General features: G+C 32.8%; 2 protein-coding genes and 1 long non-coding RNA gene across 3 annotated transcripts; all 3 read right to left on the bottom strand.

The window, feature by feature from the left end:
* Positions 1–1,426: 1,426 nt before the first annotated feature.
* Positions 1,427–2,320, bottom strand: LOC135844320 (microsomal glutathione S-transferase 1-like). Its single transcript, XM_065362483.1, has 3 exons — positions 2,093–2,320; positions 1,846–1,946; positions 1,427–1,730 (listed from the first exon to the last, which is right to left on the bottom strand). The coding sequence occupies exons 1-3, from the start codon at positions 2,210–2,212 to the stop codon at positions 1,490–1,492; spliced, it is 462 nt and encodes a 153-aa protein (XP_065218555.1). The 5' UTR covers positions 2,213–2,320; the 3' UTR covers positions 1,427–1,489.
* Positions 2,321–3,065: 745 nt separating this feature from the next.
* Positions 3,066–4,109, bottom strand: LOC135844705 (uncharacterized). The gene is made up of 3 exons (XR_010558614.1): positions 3,871–4,109; positions 3,231–3,310; positions 3,066–3,115 (listed from the first exon to the last, which is right to left on the bottom strand). It is a non-coding gene; the product is annotated as an uncharacterized LOC135844705 (long non-coding RNA).
* Positions 4,110–6,551: 2,442 nt separating this feature from the next.
* LOC135843306 (putative fatty acyl-CoA reductase CG5065) lies at positions 6,552–11,822 on the bottom strand. Its single transcript, XM_065361136.1, has 8 exons — positions 11,473–11,822; positions 11,139–11,387; positions 10,719–10,864; positions 8,200–8,309; positions 7,892–8,087; positions 7,561–7,803; positions 7,231–7,491; positions 6,552–6,780 (listed from the first exon to the last, which is right to left on the bottom strand). The coding sequence occupies exons 1-8, from the start codon at positions 11,668–11,670 to the stop codon at positions 6,657–6,659; spliced, it is 1,527 nt and encodes a 508-aa protein (XP_065217208.1). The 5' UTR covers positions 11,671–11,822; the 3' UTR covers positions 6,552–6,656.
* Positions 11,823–14,805: the final 2,983 nt, after the last annotated feature.

Genomic DNA, 14,805 nt, shown 5'->3' on the forward strand with positions numbered 1-14,805 from the left:
TCTTTCAAAAAAATTTTTTAGGGTGAAATATTTTTGAGAATAATTTTACTTGAATCACTAAAAGAGTCTTGGGCACATTTCACACATTTTCAATCAAATTTGCCTCTTTTACACTCAAAAAAATGACACCAATGTTGAGACCTTGTTGAGACAAAAAATGATGGGAGACAACAGTCGATTTTGATATCAACTTTTCACTCATCATGTATTGACATTGGTGTCGGCAAATGTAGTGTCGACAAATGTTGTGTTGACAAGTGACGGATTAGAGATCTCATCTTTTCCATCGACTTTGGCATCGCTTGTGCTACACCAGTATACTTACAAGAAACCAAAGAAAACAAAATCATCAGATTAGAAGAGTGTTTATCAGACATACTAGAATGACACACGAGCACATCCTAAAGAAGACACCAAGACCTCAGACATGCCCCTTTTATCTAGAAAATGGATTTGACATAAAACAAATGTTTCTACACTGTACCAACTTCAACAGTGAAAGAAGGAAATATAAAACAAATCTATCTCTAAATAATCTTTCAAATCTGGCACATTATCTTTTAAGACATAAAATTGTATAGATTCATAGTTTAAATTATTATGTATTTTTGAACTCATGAAACAACCTAAAAGGTTGAAGTGAGTAGAATTTCAAATACAATTAAAAATAAATAAATAAAAAATGTGGTAAGTACCTACATGCGTTTACTGAATAATGTCAGTGAGGTTGCCTATCACTAAAATAGGTACATATTTCACAATCGGTTTTGTCTCTCATTGGCAACACATCGACCTATTTTGGATTATTGTGAACCACACAGAGAAGTCAAAAAACGTGTTAGAAAAAAAATATCCCTGAGGTCGTATGTGTTTTTCTTTTTAAAATTTTAAAATTATATATTTTGTGCTTTTACCGTTCAGTTTACAATCCTTACATCTACAATACCTACCAATTATGAAATGTTGGAAATGCACAAAACGAGAAATTGGAAACAATAAACTATAAAAAAATGAAATAAAACTGTACCTACGAAATGTCGTTTAAATTTCAGAAAAATATTTTTTAAAATTGAGAATTGTGGGGAGTAGGCATTTGAATAAAAATTTCAATTTTTTTTTTTTTTGATATTCAGGAACTAAAAGAAGGTTTAATTTGAATGAAAAAATACTATTTAATTTTCAGAATTACAGCTGCTTAAAAATTGATTTCAACCTACCACTTAATTTGTCAATAGAAAAATTGTTGCAGTTGATAGTCCTTCTAGATTCTTGAAATGATTTTTCTACAAGAATGTTTCTAATTCAAAATAATTTTCAACTGATGAATATGCATTTCAATCTTTCAAGTAGGTTCACACATTACCTACCAATAATGCATTGTATGTACTTTAGGTACATAACTACTAAAAAAAAAAGAAAAAAAACATACCTACACTAGTATTTTATTAATAATTGGAAAAAAATCACATGCAAAATTTTGTGTTCGTAGTTAATAAAATTTAACCATGCAAACTAAAGTCATGTAAATCTTCAACAAGTAACTGATTACGCATGCTTGATCTTTCAGAGATCGAGGTAGTCCTAATGCGATAGATATGCTGTAAATTATTCTACTCCACATATAAGTCTTAAATATATTCAAAGCCGTTTCGGAATCTGGTTTCGTTAAAACGTAAATGAATCCAATAAATATGAACAAAGGGATGTTTTCTAAATCATTTAAATGGGCACTGAAAAAAATTGAAGTACAACGTAGGTTAACATTGAAAAAAATTGCTACACAGCTTTTAAGAATCTAATTCTAAATCTGGGAAATGGTTAAGGTAGAATATTTATTTTTCATACCTTCTAATTCGTTCTACGTCTACATCATCGTGTTTACAGACAGCATCGTTTATATCGAAAAGATCTTTTACGAGTGGCACATCCTCCGGATTTATAAAAACCTAGGCATTTCTTGGTGTTAAAAGTGTTTATAATTTTTTTTTTTTTAAATCAGTATTAGAGAATTTTTTTCCAATCAGACTTATTATTTATGTGACTGGAATGAAATATTTTTCAGAAAAATTAATTGTCGAAAAACTGCACTTACCTTTTTTGAGAACCTTGCTCTACCAGTGAAGTACACCATGAACAAAACTTTAGCAACTAAAATAGATGAGCACAAAAAATACCCTCTTAGAACTGGGTCTTCTAAAGTAACTTGAACCATTTTTTAGATATCTACGATTTTTTTTTTGATTGTACACTTTGTATTTTTTTACATGTTCTTTTTACAACAGTTAGCCTCGAAATGAAATAAATTAAATGTGTAGGTACCTACATATTAGGTACTGTGTATGCATAAATAAATTTCTTTTAGTATAATGTGATTTGCATTTTCATGGTTTGCCTTGGAATGAAATTATATGTACCTAATTACATATTTCATAAATAAATTTCACATTTATACTGATTAAGCAACTTTATTGCACTATACGAAAGTCTTTGTCGAAATGATTGCAGATCACACTAAACAGTTTCAGTTCATCTGAAGTACATATTTCTACAACAATTAGGCAAAACATTCAAAATTCATTTTTTAAAAAATATAATAATAAATAAAAATAATGAAACAAAAAATTTAATCATTCATGTTAAAAATATTAAATTATTTCTTAAAGTAAAAATCGTTGAAAAAAATTGATATTTTGAAAATCGAGTTCAATAGGTGGTCGAAGTAGGTAGGAAAGCTTATGTTTTAAAAAATGTGTAGATACATTGACAAATTGAATTTCACAAAAATTCAGCCAGAAAATAATTTACACAAAATTAATTTTTTAATAAAATGAAAGGAAAAAGTTGTTTTATCTGTTTTCAAAAATACTATCAAATACAAGTGAAAATAATCGCATTGATTATCATATACCAAGTAGCAACTTCACCAGAAATAAATGCAATAGCTCGTGCCGGTTGAGGAAGTACCCAAATCGCATAAACAATGGTGTGAGATATTCTGGCAATAGTGAAGACTCGAAATAGCAGTAGAGCTGTGTTTGGATCTGGTTTTGTTAATATGTAAATAAATGCTATTGCTATGAATATGGGGATATTTTCAATATCGTTCAGATGAGCTCTGAAATGAAATTTCGTCCAGTTTAAGTTACCTATTTATTAATGATACCTAATTAATAAAATAATTTTAAAAAAGTGAAAAAGTTGATCATGTTTGAGTAATTAAGTAAATGTACCTTGAAATACGTTGTATTCTTTCAGAAATTTGTGCATCGTTTTGTTTACTTTTGCTTCCATTTTTCGATCTATGTTTTAGCTGAAACAAAGAATTTCAATTTTTCATCATTTCAGGTTTATTTTAAAAACATGGAAAGTGAGTGATGAGGGAGGTGTGTGGTACACAAGTATTTTTATCATGTTAATATTCACTATTTTTTTCAACGTATCTTGACTTAATGCTATTTTTTTAAATACTTACCTACGTATTTTAATCGTAGAAAATTAATCAGGTACCAGTTTACTTTGTTTTAATATTATTTCATAAATCCACGATTATTGTTGGGAATAAATTTGCATACATTTTATTTTAAACAGCAAAGAAATGCTCTACATTGTGCAGGTCTTACGCACATTAAATTATGTACCTACGTAGTAGTTATCTTTCTAATGTGCCTCTCACTACCAAAAATTAACACATTTTGTACCTAATTAGCCCGAGTAATTATTCCAATGTACCTAGAACTGGGGCTGTCTTGACTATAGACAAAGTCTTATCATTAAGGTATCTATGAGTCATTCACTTGAAAAAAAATGCATTCAAATGGGTAAGTAGGTAATCAGCTGTAGCACTTATAAAAATATTTCAACTTTTCTTACCTTACATTTCAATATTTGCCACTTCATCAAAAGCTCCATTGCTAAAGTTTTAGCTACCAAAATACTCACATGAGATAAAAATGTATTTAGCACTTGATCGTTTATATAAATTCGTAACATAATCGGAAAATTAATTATTGCAATTTATCGTATAGGAGAATTATTGTTTAGTCTAAACTTCATATTTACACTGAAGTATAAGTTACCTACTCGTACGTTTATCTACGCTATGTGTATGGGTAAGGATTCTTCGCGGAGGATTAATACCATAAAAGTGAGAACGAAATGGGAAATGAGACATAACACGATACGTACCAATAACTCTGTAGGTTAGGTACGTATTTTATTTGTATCAGATGTGTTCGAAATGTGCACATGTTAGGAGGATAGCCTGCATAGATCCTCCAAATTGACTTAGGGGGTTAAAATTTTGAATATAAAAGTACATTTTGGGATAGATGTCATTGAAATGCTTTTTGCATGTTTCAACACTATTTGACCCCACCCCAACGTTAAAAAGTCTATTTTTTTTTTGCAGATTTTGAATAAAATAGAGAGCCTTGAAGGAGCAAAAGTCACTTGAGGGACGAGCTTGCTCGAAACACTTTATAAAAAAGCGAGCCTCGAAGAGGATTAAAAAATAAGTGTAAGATACACACTCCTTTCAAAATTATTCTTTCCTGCTCCGTTTGCATGGAGGTATTGGAGGTGTTGGAGGTCTTTCAGATAGGTATCTAGGTACTAATAAACTGTAAAACGTTTTTTAACGGGGTTCAAAGGGATAGGTTCAATGGTTCCCAAATTTTCCAAAAATTCAACCCCCCCCCATTTCTGCCCCCGAGGGTTGAAAATGGGAAAGTCACCTCGCATAACATTTCTCGGGTTCAAACAGATACCTATTTTACGGTAAACGAGTTTTCGAAAATAATACTTGGTACTTCCTAAAATTCTTTTTTTATTCACAACTCCAAAATTCCTCCATACTTTGTAAATACTTACAAAATACTGACTTTCATGGACTAGGTAGGTACTTTTCGCGTTTTCAGTATGAGCACTAGCTCAACGTACACTATAGTGTACATTAACTTTGAGAATTTTTGTAATTTTTTCTATGGACCTGATTCAAATTTTCGTTTCAGTAATAATTAATACAGACATTTCTACACCTAGGATTGAAATTTCAAACCATTATCTTGAAATACAAATTTTTTATGCAAGTTCAAAGTTTGTGTGTTTCAGTTTCTTCTACTTCAGCAAAACAAACATTTTTTAATTATAATCTGGCAAAATGGCAAAAATTTCTGAAATTTTTCAAAGTGAGGATTTATTTAAGAAAAGTCTTCTATCTACTAAGAAGAAGTCATATTTCCATTTGATCACTCCAGTTTTTCAGAATTAAAGCTTAAAGTTGATGTACTCGTACACTATAGTGTACGTTGCGAATGATAGGGTATATTACAAACAGACTTGAATGTATGTACACAGTAGTGTACGCTGCGCACGATGCTATCCTTGAAATCGGTTGTACATTGTATTTGTCACGTTCGTCTACGAGCTCCAGTGCTAGTTCGAGAGCAATAAAACTGATTTTATTACCCATGTGTTTGGAAGAGAATGAGTAAAGAACCGAATTTCTAGGGAACCCGTTATTTTTATCCCATTTGAAAAAAAAATTACGCGGTCAGTATCTACTAGTAAGTCATGTGATAGCTATAGACCATTATTAATTATTATACAAAGTATATAAATAAGGTCTCTTCATTCCAGTCAAAACTGCCAGAAAGTCCTAACTTTTACTAAAACACCAAAAAACAGTCTTATTTTTCATCTAAAATTCTAAAACAATTATCAATTTTCACCAAAATTGGTTATTTTTGAAAACATAAATAATGTTGTCTTGAAAAAATGAAAAATCGTGAATTTTTGAGAGCTTTTGCCCTCGTTTCACGCGGGCCTTATTCCTATTTTTTAAAATATTATCATTTCCTGAAAACTAAAAATTTGAAGCCATAAAAATCAACATTTGCATCCAATGATGTTGTTTTGTACTTCGAATACCTAATCAATTTTTCACAGTTTTTACCCGAGAGAAGCGACAACTAATATTTATTCTACGGTGCAAATTTTCAAAAATTTTCAAGAATATTGGTATAAAAATTAACTTTCAACTTTCCTTACAAAGTTTATCAAAACCACACCTGACCAATTAGCTGGGAAAATCTGAGGGGGGAGAGGGTGGTCGTCGATATTAGAAAATTGGCAACATTTCAGACACCCCCCCCCCCATTTATCATTTCGTCGGATCCTCGACTTCACTTTACATACCTATCACATTCAGTACCTACATATTTCAGGAGAAAAAGATGAATAAACAGGTTTTTGTGAACTGAATAGCGCATACCAACGTTCGCAATGTACACTTTAGTGTACACAACTCTTCAATAGTAAGTTTCAGCATCGTGCGCAGTGTACACTATAGTGTACATTCCATAAAATCTGTCCTATGGGCCCGAAATTTTTTTTTTGGTTTTTTGTTATTTCTTAGACTCTTGGAACACAGTTAATCACAAAAAAAAAACAATTTTCACAACTTTTTCCTAGGAGCGTGCTTTTAAGGGTTAAGCCCATTTTCAACCCGAACACAAATATGCAGTTGCCTAGTGTTATTGAATCACAATTAATTCAGTTCAATTCCATTAAAATTTATTTCTCTTCATTTTACTACTTATGGTATAACATGAACAATCAGGCTCGAAAATCAGCCTTGATATCCATCTATTGCTCTTCTAATAACTAGGCATATCCTCTGCTCTATTAAATATGCTCCAAAGCGTGTTAAAGATGAATAGAAGGAACTTTCCTAAAATGTAATATCTTAATACGAGCACGATTTTGTCCAGAGCGTACATTCTGAAAAAGGAATGAACAGAAGACATCAGTAATATCAGTATGAAAAGTGCTATTTATTTTTTAAATTTCAGTTAATGTTGTGGACCTTTATGACCTCAAAAATTACCCTTAGTAAGCACAGCTTTTTATGCTGAATTGCTGATCAACATACAAACAAAACAAAAAATGGATTTGCGATTTTACGATTCCTAATTTTAAAAATTCCAAAAACTTGGTGATGAAAATAATTTTTGTAAAAAGTGAAAAATAATGTTTTTTTTTCTTCTCAAAAGCAACTTTTCCATTGAGGAGTGAAATAGAGTAAACATATACCTACTTGTTTTTTGTCTTATTAAACCGAGAGATTGAACATCATTTATGATAGGCCCTTCTTTCAAAACGATTTTTGCAAAATTGCAAAGATATCTAATCTTATTGGCGTAAAAAATATGTATTCAAGGTCGAACTTACATATTCATTATTATTTTTGATCGTTTTCGATGTTTCAAATCTTCTCTAAAAATATGAAATTTAGCTGATAGCATGCAATCGTCAGTATAACTTTGAACATCTTGCATTTCTTTTGTGTTTACAGGAAATATCTGTCTATCAATCGGATTCATAAGTTGCTCCAGTTGAAGTATTTTATCGTGCTTGAAAAGCCATTCTTTCTGAGTAAATAATCGCAACATTTTTTCACCTTGTCTGAGTTTATCGTGAGCACGAACCAGGCTGAAATAAATTACCAAGGTGTATGATTCGAAAATTAAAGGTCAAACTGCAATCCATTCATCAACTTACAACTGCTTCTGACCAGCCAAGAGCAAAATGAAATCGATCACGTATGCTGGTAAGTAATGCAGAAAAATGCATTTAATCGTATAAACGAACATACTTTTGGTGGCCGGATCGGTATTCGGATACCATAACATTATATCGAGCGGATATTTTGCTAAAGCGCGCATACAAGTATGTAATAATTCTCGCCAGGTTACATTTTCGAAAGAATTTTGTGAGATATTGTACACACCAACTTCTTTCAGTCTATAAAAAAAAAAAAAACACGTTTTGGTTGGATCGTGATAAATAGATACATATGTCTATATAGAATGTGACGTTTTTAAAAATTTACAATTGTTCTCGTGAATTTGCCCATGGTAAAATTATAATACTATTGATGGAAATATCAGCGGGTATCATGTTGGCTTTACTATCTAGATTCATTGTAGTTGTACGCATTACTCCTCTTCCTCCAGCAACATAAAATCCCATCGGTCCATTTATGGAATCACTCCATCCTGGGAATGGTTCTTTGAAACATGGTCCAACTGTAAATAGAATTTTTATTTTACACGATAGAATGTACGCGGTTCGGCACGTTTTTCCATTTCAATCTTCGAAAATTGCATTTGATTTTTGTTTGATGACTTCACAACTTACCTATACTTGGTCGAGCCACAATAATCGGAACTTTGGATACATAATCATGCAGCATAGATTCTGTTAGTCGTTTACTATATGTATACGTATTTGGCAGAGGGTGAATTAGTCTGTAAAAACATACCTATATTATAAATGTTAATGGTTCATAATATGTAACTAAGGAATTTTAAACAGGAAGAAAAATTTCTATTTACAATCGAGCCATATTCTTGAGCTTCCAGCGCGATTTTAGATTTCTCCAGAAGATGTGAAAATTAATTTAGACAGCTAAAAGTCGAGCTGTGGCTCATGCTCTATTCGCTAAATTAGATGCAGAATAACCCACGACGTGATTTTTCCCTACCCAAATTAATATCCGCACGTCTTCTGGTGAAATTTCAAAGCTGCGGAGAAATCGAAAATCGCACTAGTGGCTTCAGAATCAGCAGGAATGGTGAAATTCGATTGGAGGCAGTTTATATTACTCACAAGGGAGCTATCCATGGTCTGACACGCCAATCGAAAAATTTTTTTCACAGGCGGATAGAGCATCAAAAAATATGTTATGAGCCAAAATTTTAGCTGCTGAAGTTGACAGGGGAAGAAGTCACGGGGGTTTGAATATCGAAAAATCACAAAAATACACAAAAATAATATGCTGAAAAAAGTATAAAAATTGAAATCATTCGGCACCCTGTTCGCTTCAGCAGCTAATTTTTTGGCCACGATCTACCATCGATGTATGACGACTTATGGTGGACAAGTCGCCGCGATCTGCGTGTCAGACCTTGGGTAGCTCCCTTGTCAGTTTCAGGACCAATTTCCATCATTTTTACTGAATAAGTTATATTTTTCTGGAAAAAACATAGCTAAATCGCTGAAAATAGTCAATTTTGAATTATTTTTCAAAAATGTTGTGGTGGTTTCAGACCATGCTCTTTCTAATCGCGGCCCCGTTCAAAACGGGAACGAACTCCTCGAGAGGTTCTCTGGTAAGTTGAAAAGCTGGAATTTTCGTTAGTATGAAGTATGAACCTTCTGAAACCCTTTCTAGAGTTTCCAGCGCAAAATTAGTTTTCTCCAAAAATTTGAATTGATCTTCAAAATGGCTGGCTGTCAATTTGAGAACCTAAAATTTTGGCTCGCTTCTACTTTCGACCAGTTTGGTTGAAAAATGCGCACTTCCGACGAATTCCAAGTAGGGGGCTCGTGTGTTTTTCGGCCAATTTCATTATTTATGTTCTGATAGAAACATTTTGAACATTAGATAATGTACTTGCATAAAGCAAGTTGTAAGTTGTAGGTATTCTTCCAAAGAAACTGAAACTTCGCTTTCTATACCTACATAATTGACTGGCTGATCTCATTTCCAACAATTTCCGGATGTTTAGTCTTTTTAAAAAAAGATAGGTAGTAGGTACTCGTACATTGAAAATTATTAAAATTTGCAGCTCGAAAAACACTCACAAATGGGCCTGATATTTGATAAAAGTGTGTTTCTTGCGGTTGGCTTAGTTGAAAGTACATACCGTTTTGAAGATGTTTCCGCAGAAATTTCAAATCCCTCTGAAGGGTCCAAAAATGGGCTTTAGTACGTAGGCCTATAACTTTGGTCGATGCTTATTAGACATCTTCCCGACGTTTTAGGCGAGTAGGTAAGTACCGCGAAATTTCAGGAGTGCGAGTTCAACAGTGAATTTTTGATCAATTTGAAAATTCGAAATTTCTGGAGAAATTTTTAAACTCGCTAGAGGCTTTAAAAAAGTCAATTTGCGATCATTTCGGAGTCCTATGATCTTGTTGAGACGCCAGACGAAATATTGCTGAAAAAGTCGCTCTTGATATACTTTCTTTGAAAATTTGATTTTTTCGCACCTTTTTTGGGATTTTTAAATAGGTGAAAAATTCACTTTTGAACTCGCACTCCTAGAATTTCGTGATTACCACCTAAAACGGTCGAGAGAGTGTCCACTGTCCAATCAAACGCCTCATCCAATGAGCACCGAACAAAGTTATACGCTCCAAAGTTCTTTTCTGAACCTTTCAGAGATATTTGAAATTTCTGCAGAAACGTCAAAACTCGCTACAAGCTCAAAAAGGATGGTTTATTCATGTTAGTTCATTTTTCTCAAAAAAAAAAAAAAAAACTTGCTTACATTTTACGAGAAAGTTAAAAAATCGCCTTTAAAACAGCTTTTTTGAGTTTTTTTTTTCAATTTTCAAAAATTCGCCAGAGGTCTAAAAATAAACTTTGGAACCTTAAATTTTGATGACGGGGGTTTTAAAACACACTCTTTCGATTTATCTTAGTTTCGTTCAAATCGAAGAGTGCCAGTTCGAGAGGTTGCCTCGTTAAAATTAGTCGAATCCGAAGCAAAAGAATGGAGTAGTTCTCTCCCATTTTTAACTGAAAGAGGAGGATCCGAATTCTTGCCAGGAATATCTTTCCGACATAAAAATTGCAGATTTGGCTATAGATTCTACCATCGAAAAAATTTAATTGGTTTAAACAATATTAAAAATTCAGTTGCACTTACCCGGGTGTAATTTTTTCCAACAGTTTGGGTTCTATCCATTTAATCAAATCAATTATATTGTTCGGATTATGATTCGAAGGATACATTCTCTCTTCTACCGTCGGATTCTCGCAACAACAATACGCAGTGGATAAGTAAACAAATGACTGTAAATTTCAAGAAAATTGATTTTCGGCGGCAGTGTCATCTAGCTAAGATTTTCTCAAAACGGCAAAACTGGGCAAAATGAAAAAAAAAAACGGGAAAAACATGTTTTCCCTTCAAGTTTTCACGGTAGCTTAGCTGTATCTCTATGAACACGAATAGGTAATTCTATTTTACTAATCTGATCTCTACCAACTCCCCTCTTCATTTCTTCATTTCAGTGACTTGAAAAAGTGAAATTTGCTTACCTACTGGCTACGTTTATAATTTCCTCACCTCGAGTTTCTTCATCTGCTGTGCCAATTCGAGCATTCTCGCGGTTCCGACGGTGTTCACATTCAAAACTGTGCGTAAATCCATGTTCATTTTTATTATGGCAGCACTATGGAACACAACGGATACTTCGTCGATCAATATACCTCGGTCTAAGTCCGATAATCCTATTCCATCTTCCCCTACATCTCCAGAAATAAGTACTACTTTTTCGAATACTTTTGGATTATCTTTTTTCAAATTCTCAAATGCCTGTACATCATTCCGAGATTAGATATACGTTGAATGGAAAAAATTGAACGAATAATCTTGTAGAGGGCTAGTAGTTTTTGCTTACCGGTGAGTTAAAAAATTCTGTATTTCGAGACATCGAGCTTTTGCCATGTTTTGATCTCATCAACACAAAAATCGTGTCCAGTTGAGAGCAGCTGTGTAGTAACTTCCATAGTAACACCTTACCCATAAACCCGGTTGCTCCTGTGATTAAGATTTTTTTCTGGGCGTAAAACTGAGATATTTGCGATTCTTCAGTCATGTTTTCAAAAAATGAAAACGCCACGATTAAAAAGAAAGCTAAACAATGGTAACAAACACAATAGAAACACCTTTCAGTTAAGAAAAAAACAGTGCGCTTTAGTTTTATGGAACTTTGTAATTTGTGTTATTGCATAGGTGTATGAGAATTCGAGCGATGGTGAATTATTATGCTTATAGGATGAATAAATTTCGCGGAAGGAAGGTTAAAAATGTTCTTGTATGCGATTTTTTAAAATAAAATTTGAATTAATTATCCTTTATTTGTATGTACATACGATATGGCGAAAGTATAACCTGGGAAAACATTAATTTCCTCATGCTGTGGACTTGAAATTTGTGTATAATTGTAAGGACATAATTCGCACTCTCGTACACATTACTCATACATAGCTCATCTACCTACTTAATTCAAAGTAGTGAGATGTACCTAGCTTTCTACTAGCTTCATAAGTACTCAACGACTTACCTCCTCAGTACCCATTTTTTGGATACTAAAACACAATTACGTAACACATAACATGTAGGACAAATGCCTTAATAATAAAAGCGCCTTCGATTATTCTGTTATGTACTGTTTATTTGTAAATATCACATGTACATATAGAATAATTTACTTTAGTTACATGAACCAGTATAGTATTACAAAAAGAATGACTCTGAGAGTTGTTGTAAAAGGAGTGTAAGATGCACATCACCTCAGGGAGGGACCATCAAATTGATGAGGGAAGGTCCATCTGCGATACTCCTGGGCCTGAGTATACCATAACGACACATCTGACATCAGGAACTGTAGTATTACGAAATAGATCACACGATCATTGAATCCTTGACAGGAACACTGGAATTAGTTCATATTTACAGAATACTGGAACAGATTTACTCCAACAGATCTCCTGATCATGTCTTACGTAAATAATAGAATAGGTATAACCTATCTATTCTCCGGAACACAGATACCTATGCAATGCATAGGGAGTCGTATAAGGACTGGTTTCTCATTCGTTTCCTTCTTAACTCGTTGGTTGATATGAACTAAAGCTGCAGAGAAGGTTGTTACGTAACTATTTAGTACATTGACTAAACACATAACGAATTTCTTTCACCTAAGTCATAAGTGATAAAAATTGCTGCATAGTCTGTTGTTACATAATTTATCTCAAAAAGTTTCAACAAAAGAAAATATGCAAAAGCCAAAAAAAAAAAAAAAAATTCCAAAAAATACCGAAATGAAAAAAGTGGAAGGTAATGATATGATGATTTTGTAAATTACCTACTTATGTGCAGAAATCACTTTTGCCAGAAAAAAATCACCCCCAAAATCGTTACTTGCTGACCATTCTTGATTCAACTTGAGCATTTCTTTGGGAGAGAATTTTTTTTAAGTAACCATGTTATATGTTGCACGGTTTTCGAATAACTAAAGTGCAGCGAATTATTTTTTCTTTCGATATTTTGAGATGGAAACTTTTTTGAAGATTCCCCTTACCCAATTTTCCAAAAGAGATTTCGAATAAATTTCGGTAATAATAATTACTTACTTGGGTGCGCAATTCCTGTCATTAATATGAAAATAGTGAACTTCTTGCGTTAGACTATTCTGGAGGTCCCACAGGGTTAAAAACCAGTAATTAGAAATTGTAATTTCTTGTTCAGACTTTTGACCAAAATGTTTAAAATGAAGAAATATGCGAAAATATGCATTTTAGACTGAAGTTTGAAAAATATAGTCGATGGTCTGATAAGGGCGGGGCGGTAAAAGGTGTTATGCGCAAATCACAACTTGCGGAATGGCAGATTTTCTTGCAGTACGTTGGACTTTTTGCGACAGGCCAGTTTCTCTTCAGAATTCACATCTGTGTAGATACATTCATGAGATGGTGTAACAGAGCTCGTACTCAGTTACTTTTCAAATTTCAATACCTACTTGTTCAAAATTTCAGTCACTACAGTTATTTACCTATTTTTAAAAAAAAATACTCAACAATTTTTTTTAAAAACTGTCGTTTTGGCAAAAAAATTCCTAAAATTCTCATTGTTTTGTCAAAAACTGCTACAAAAAAAGTTGTGAAAAAGTGGTACTTCGACAATAATTGCGAAAAATATCATTTTTTGTCAATAGGTAATTGCCAAAAAATCCAGCTTTTTACGGAAAATTGGGAGAATTCTTGCTTATTTTTACCAAAATTGCTAAAAAGTCTCGTTCTTAACCGGAAGTTACGAAAAAATTGTATTTTCATTCATAAATCGACAAAGTTTCACCAATTGCTAAAAATGGCTGAATGTTTCGCTATTTTGTCAAAAATGTCTAAAAAGCCTTGCCTTTTGCTGAAATCGTCATAGTCTCGCATTTAGTTAAAAAACAGCAAAAGGTCTCGCCATTCGTCAAAAGTGCCTTAAAGTCTCGTTTTTTGCTTTAAAAAATTGCTTAGAATTGTTTCTTTTTGCAAAAAGTACAAAAAAGTTTGACTTCGTTTCCCTCAACACTAAAAAGTTTCGCCTGTCGAAAGGTAGCGAAATAATCGCATTAGGATTTTGACCAAATTCGATGGAGACTTTCATTTTGAGAAGGAAAGTCACTAAGAAAAAATTCTAGCTCCAAAGGTGCTTCTAAAAGGAAGATATGGTCCTCAAAAAAAAAAAACATCTTCGAAGAAATCGTGGCTATTTCGCTTTGGCACCTACTCAACCCGTTTTGGTGGAAATACATAGCCCAGTTAAAAAGGTTGGTATTTCAGATTCTGCGTCGAGCTTTGCCATTGCCACAATAATCCAATACCACTTTTATAAGGTTCTTTTGAGCAGTTCAAAATTTTCATATCGCTCATTGTGGGTTTTTTCACTTTCCAGTTTTTTTTAAAAAAATTGGCAGCAATGATAAAAAAAATTAGCACCACTGTATTCCAAAATATTTCCTCGGTTTCAGACATGTTGCAATTGGTCCACACTGACAATTAGTATTCGTTCAAAGTCTTTTTATTTATCAGCATTTTAACAAAAAATGAATTCTGCCTCATTAATTTCATTTGAATCGAAATTAATTCGCTCTGTAGCAGAAAAAGTATTGAAAAGCTTTTGAAACAATGCTAACAAAAGATTTATTTCAAACAGTGCAAAAAATGTATCAATTATCAAC

The sequence above is a fragment of the Planococcus citri genome, chromosome 4 (assembly GCF_950023065.1).
Source record: "Planococcus citri chromosome 4, ihPlaCitr1.1, whole genome shotgun sequence".
Taxonomy (NCBI): Eukaryota; Metazoa; Arthropoda; class Insecta; order Hemiptera; family Pseudococcidae; genus Planococcus; species Planococcus citri.

Coding starts and splice junctions, on each gene's coding strand:
- LOC135843306 (XM_065361136.1), bottom strand. CDS start 11,670: ATGACTGAAGAATCGCAAATATCTCAGTTTTACGCCCAGAAAAAAATC. Junction 7,804..7,891: donor GCAAATTCACGAGAACAATT/GTAAATTTTTAA, acceptor TTTTTTTTATAG/ACTGAAAGAAGTTGGTGTGT. Junction 6,781..7,230: donor TCAAAAATAATAATGAATAT/GTAAGTTCGACC, acceptor TTCCTTTTTCAG/AATGTACGCTCTGGACAAAA.
- LOC135844320 (XM_065362483.1), bottom strand. CDS start 2,212: ATGGTTCAAGTTACTTTAGAAGACCCAGTTCTAAGAGGGTATTTTTTG. Junction 1,947..2,092: donor GAGCAAGGTTCTCAAAAAAG/GTAAGTGCAGTT, acceptor AGAAATGCCTAG/GTTTTTATAAATCCGGAGGA. Junction 1,731..1,845: donor GACGTAGAACGAATTAGAAG/GTATGAAAAATA, acceptor AATTTTTTTCAG/TGCCCATTTAAATGATTTAG.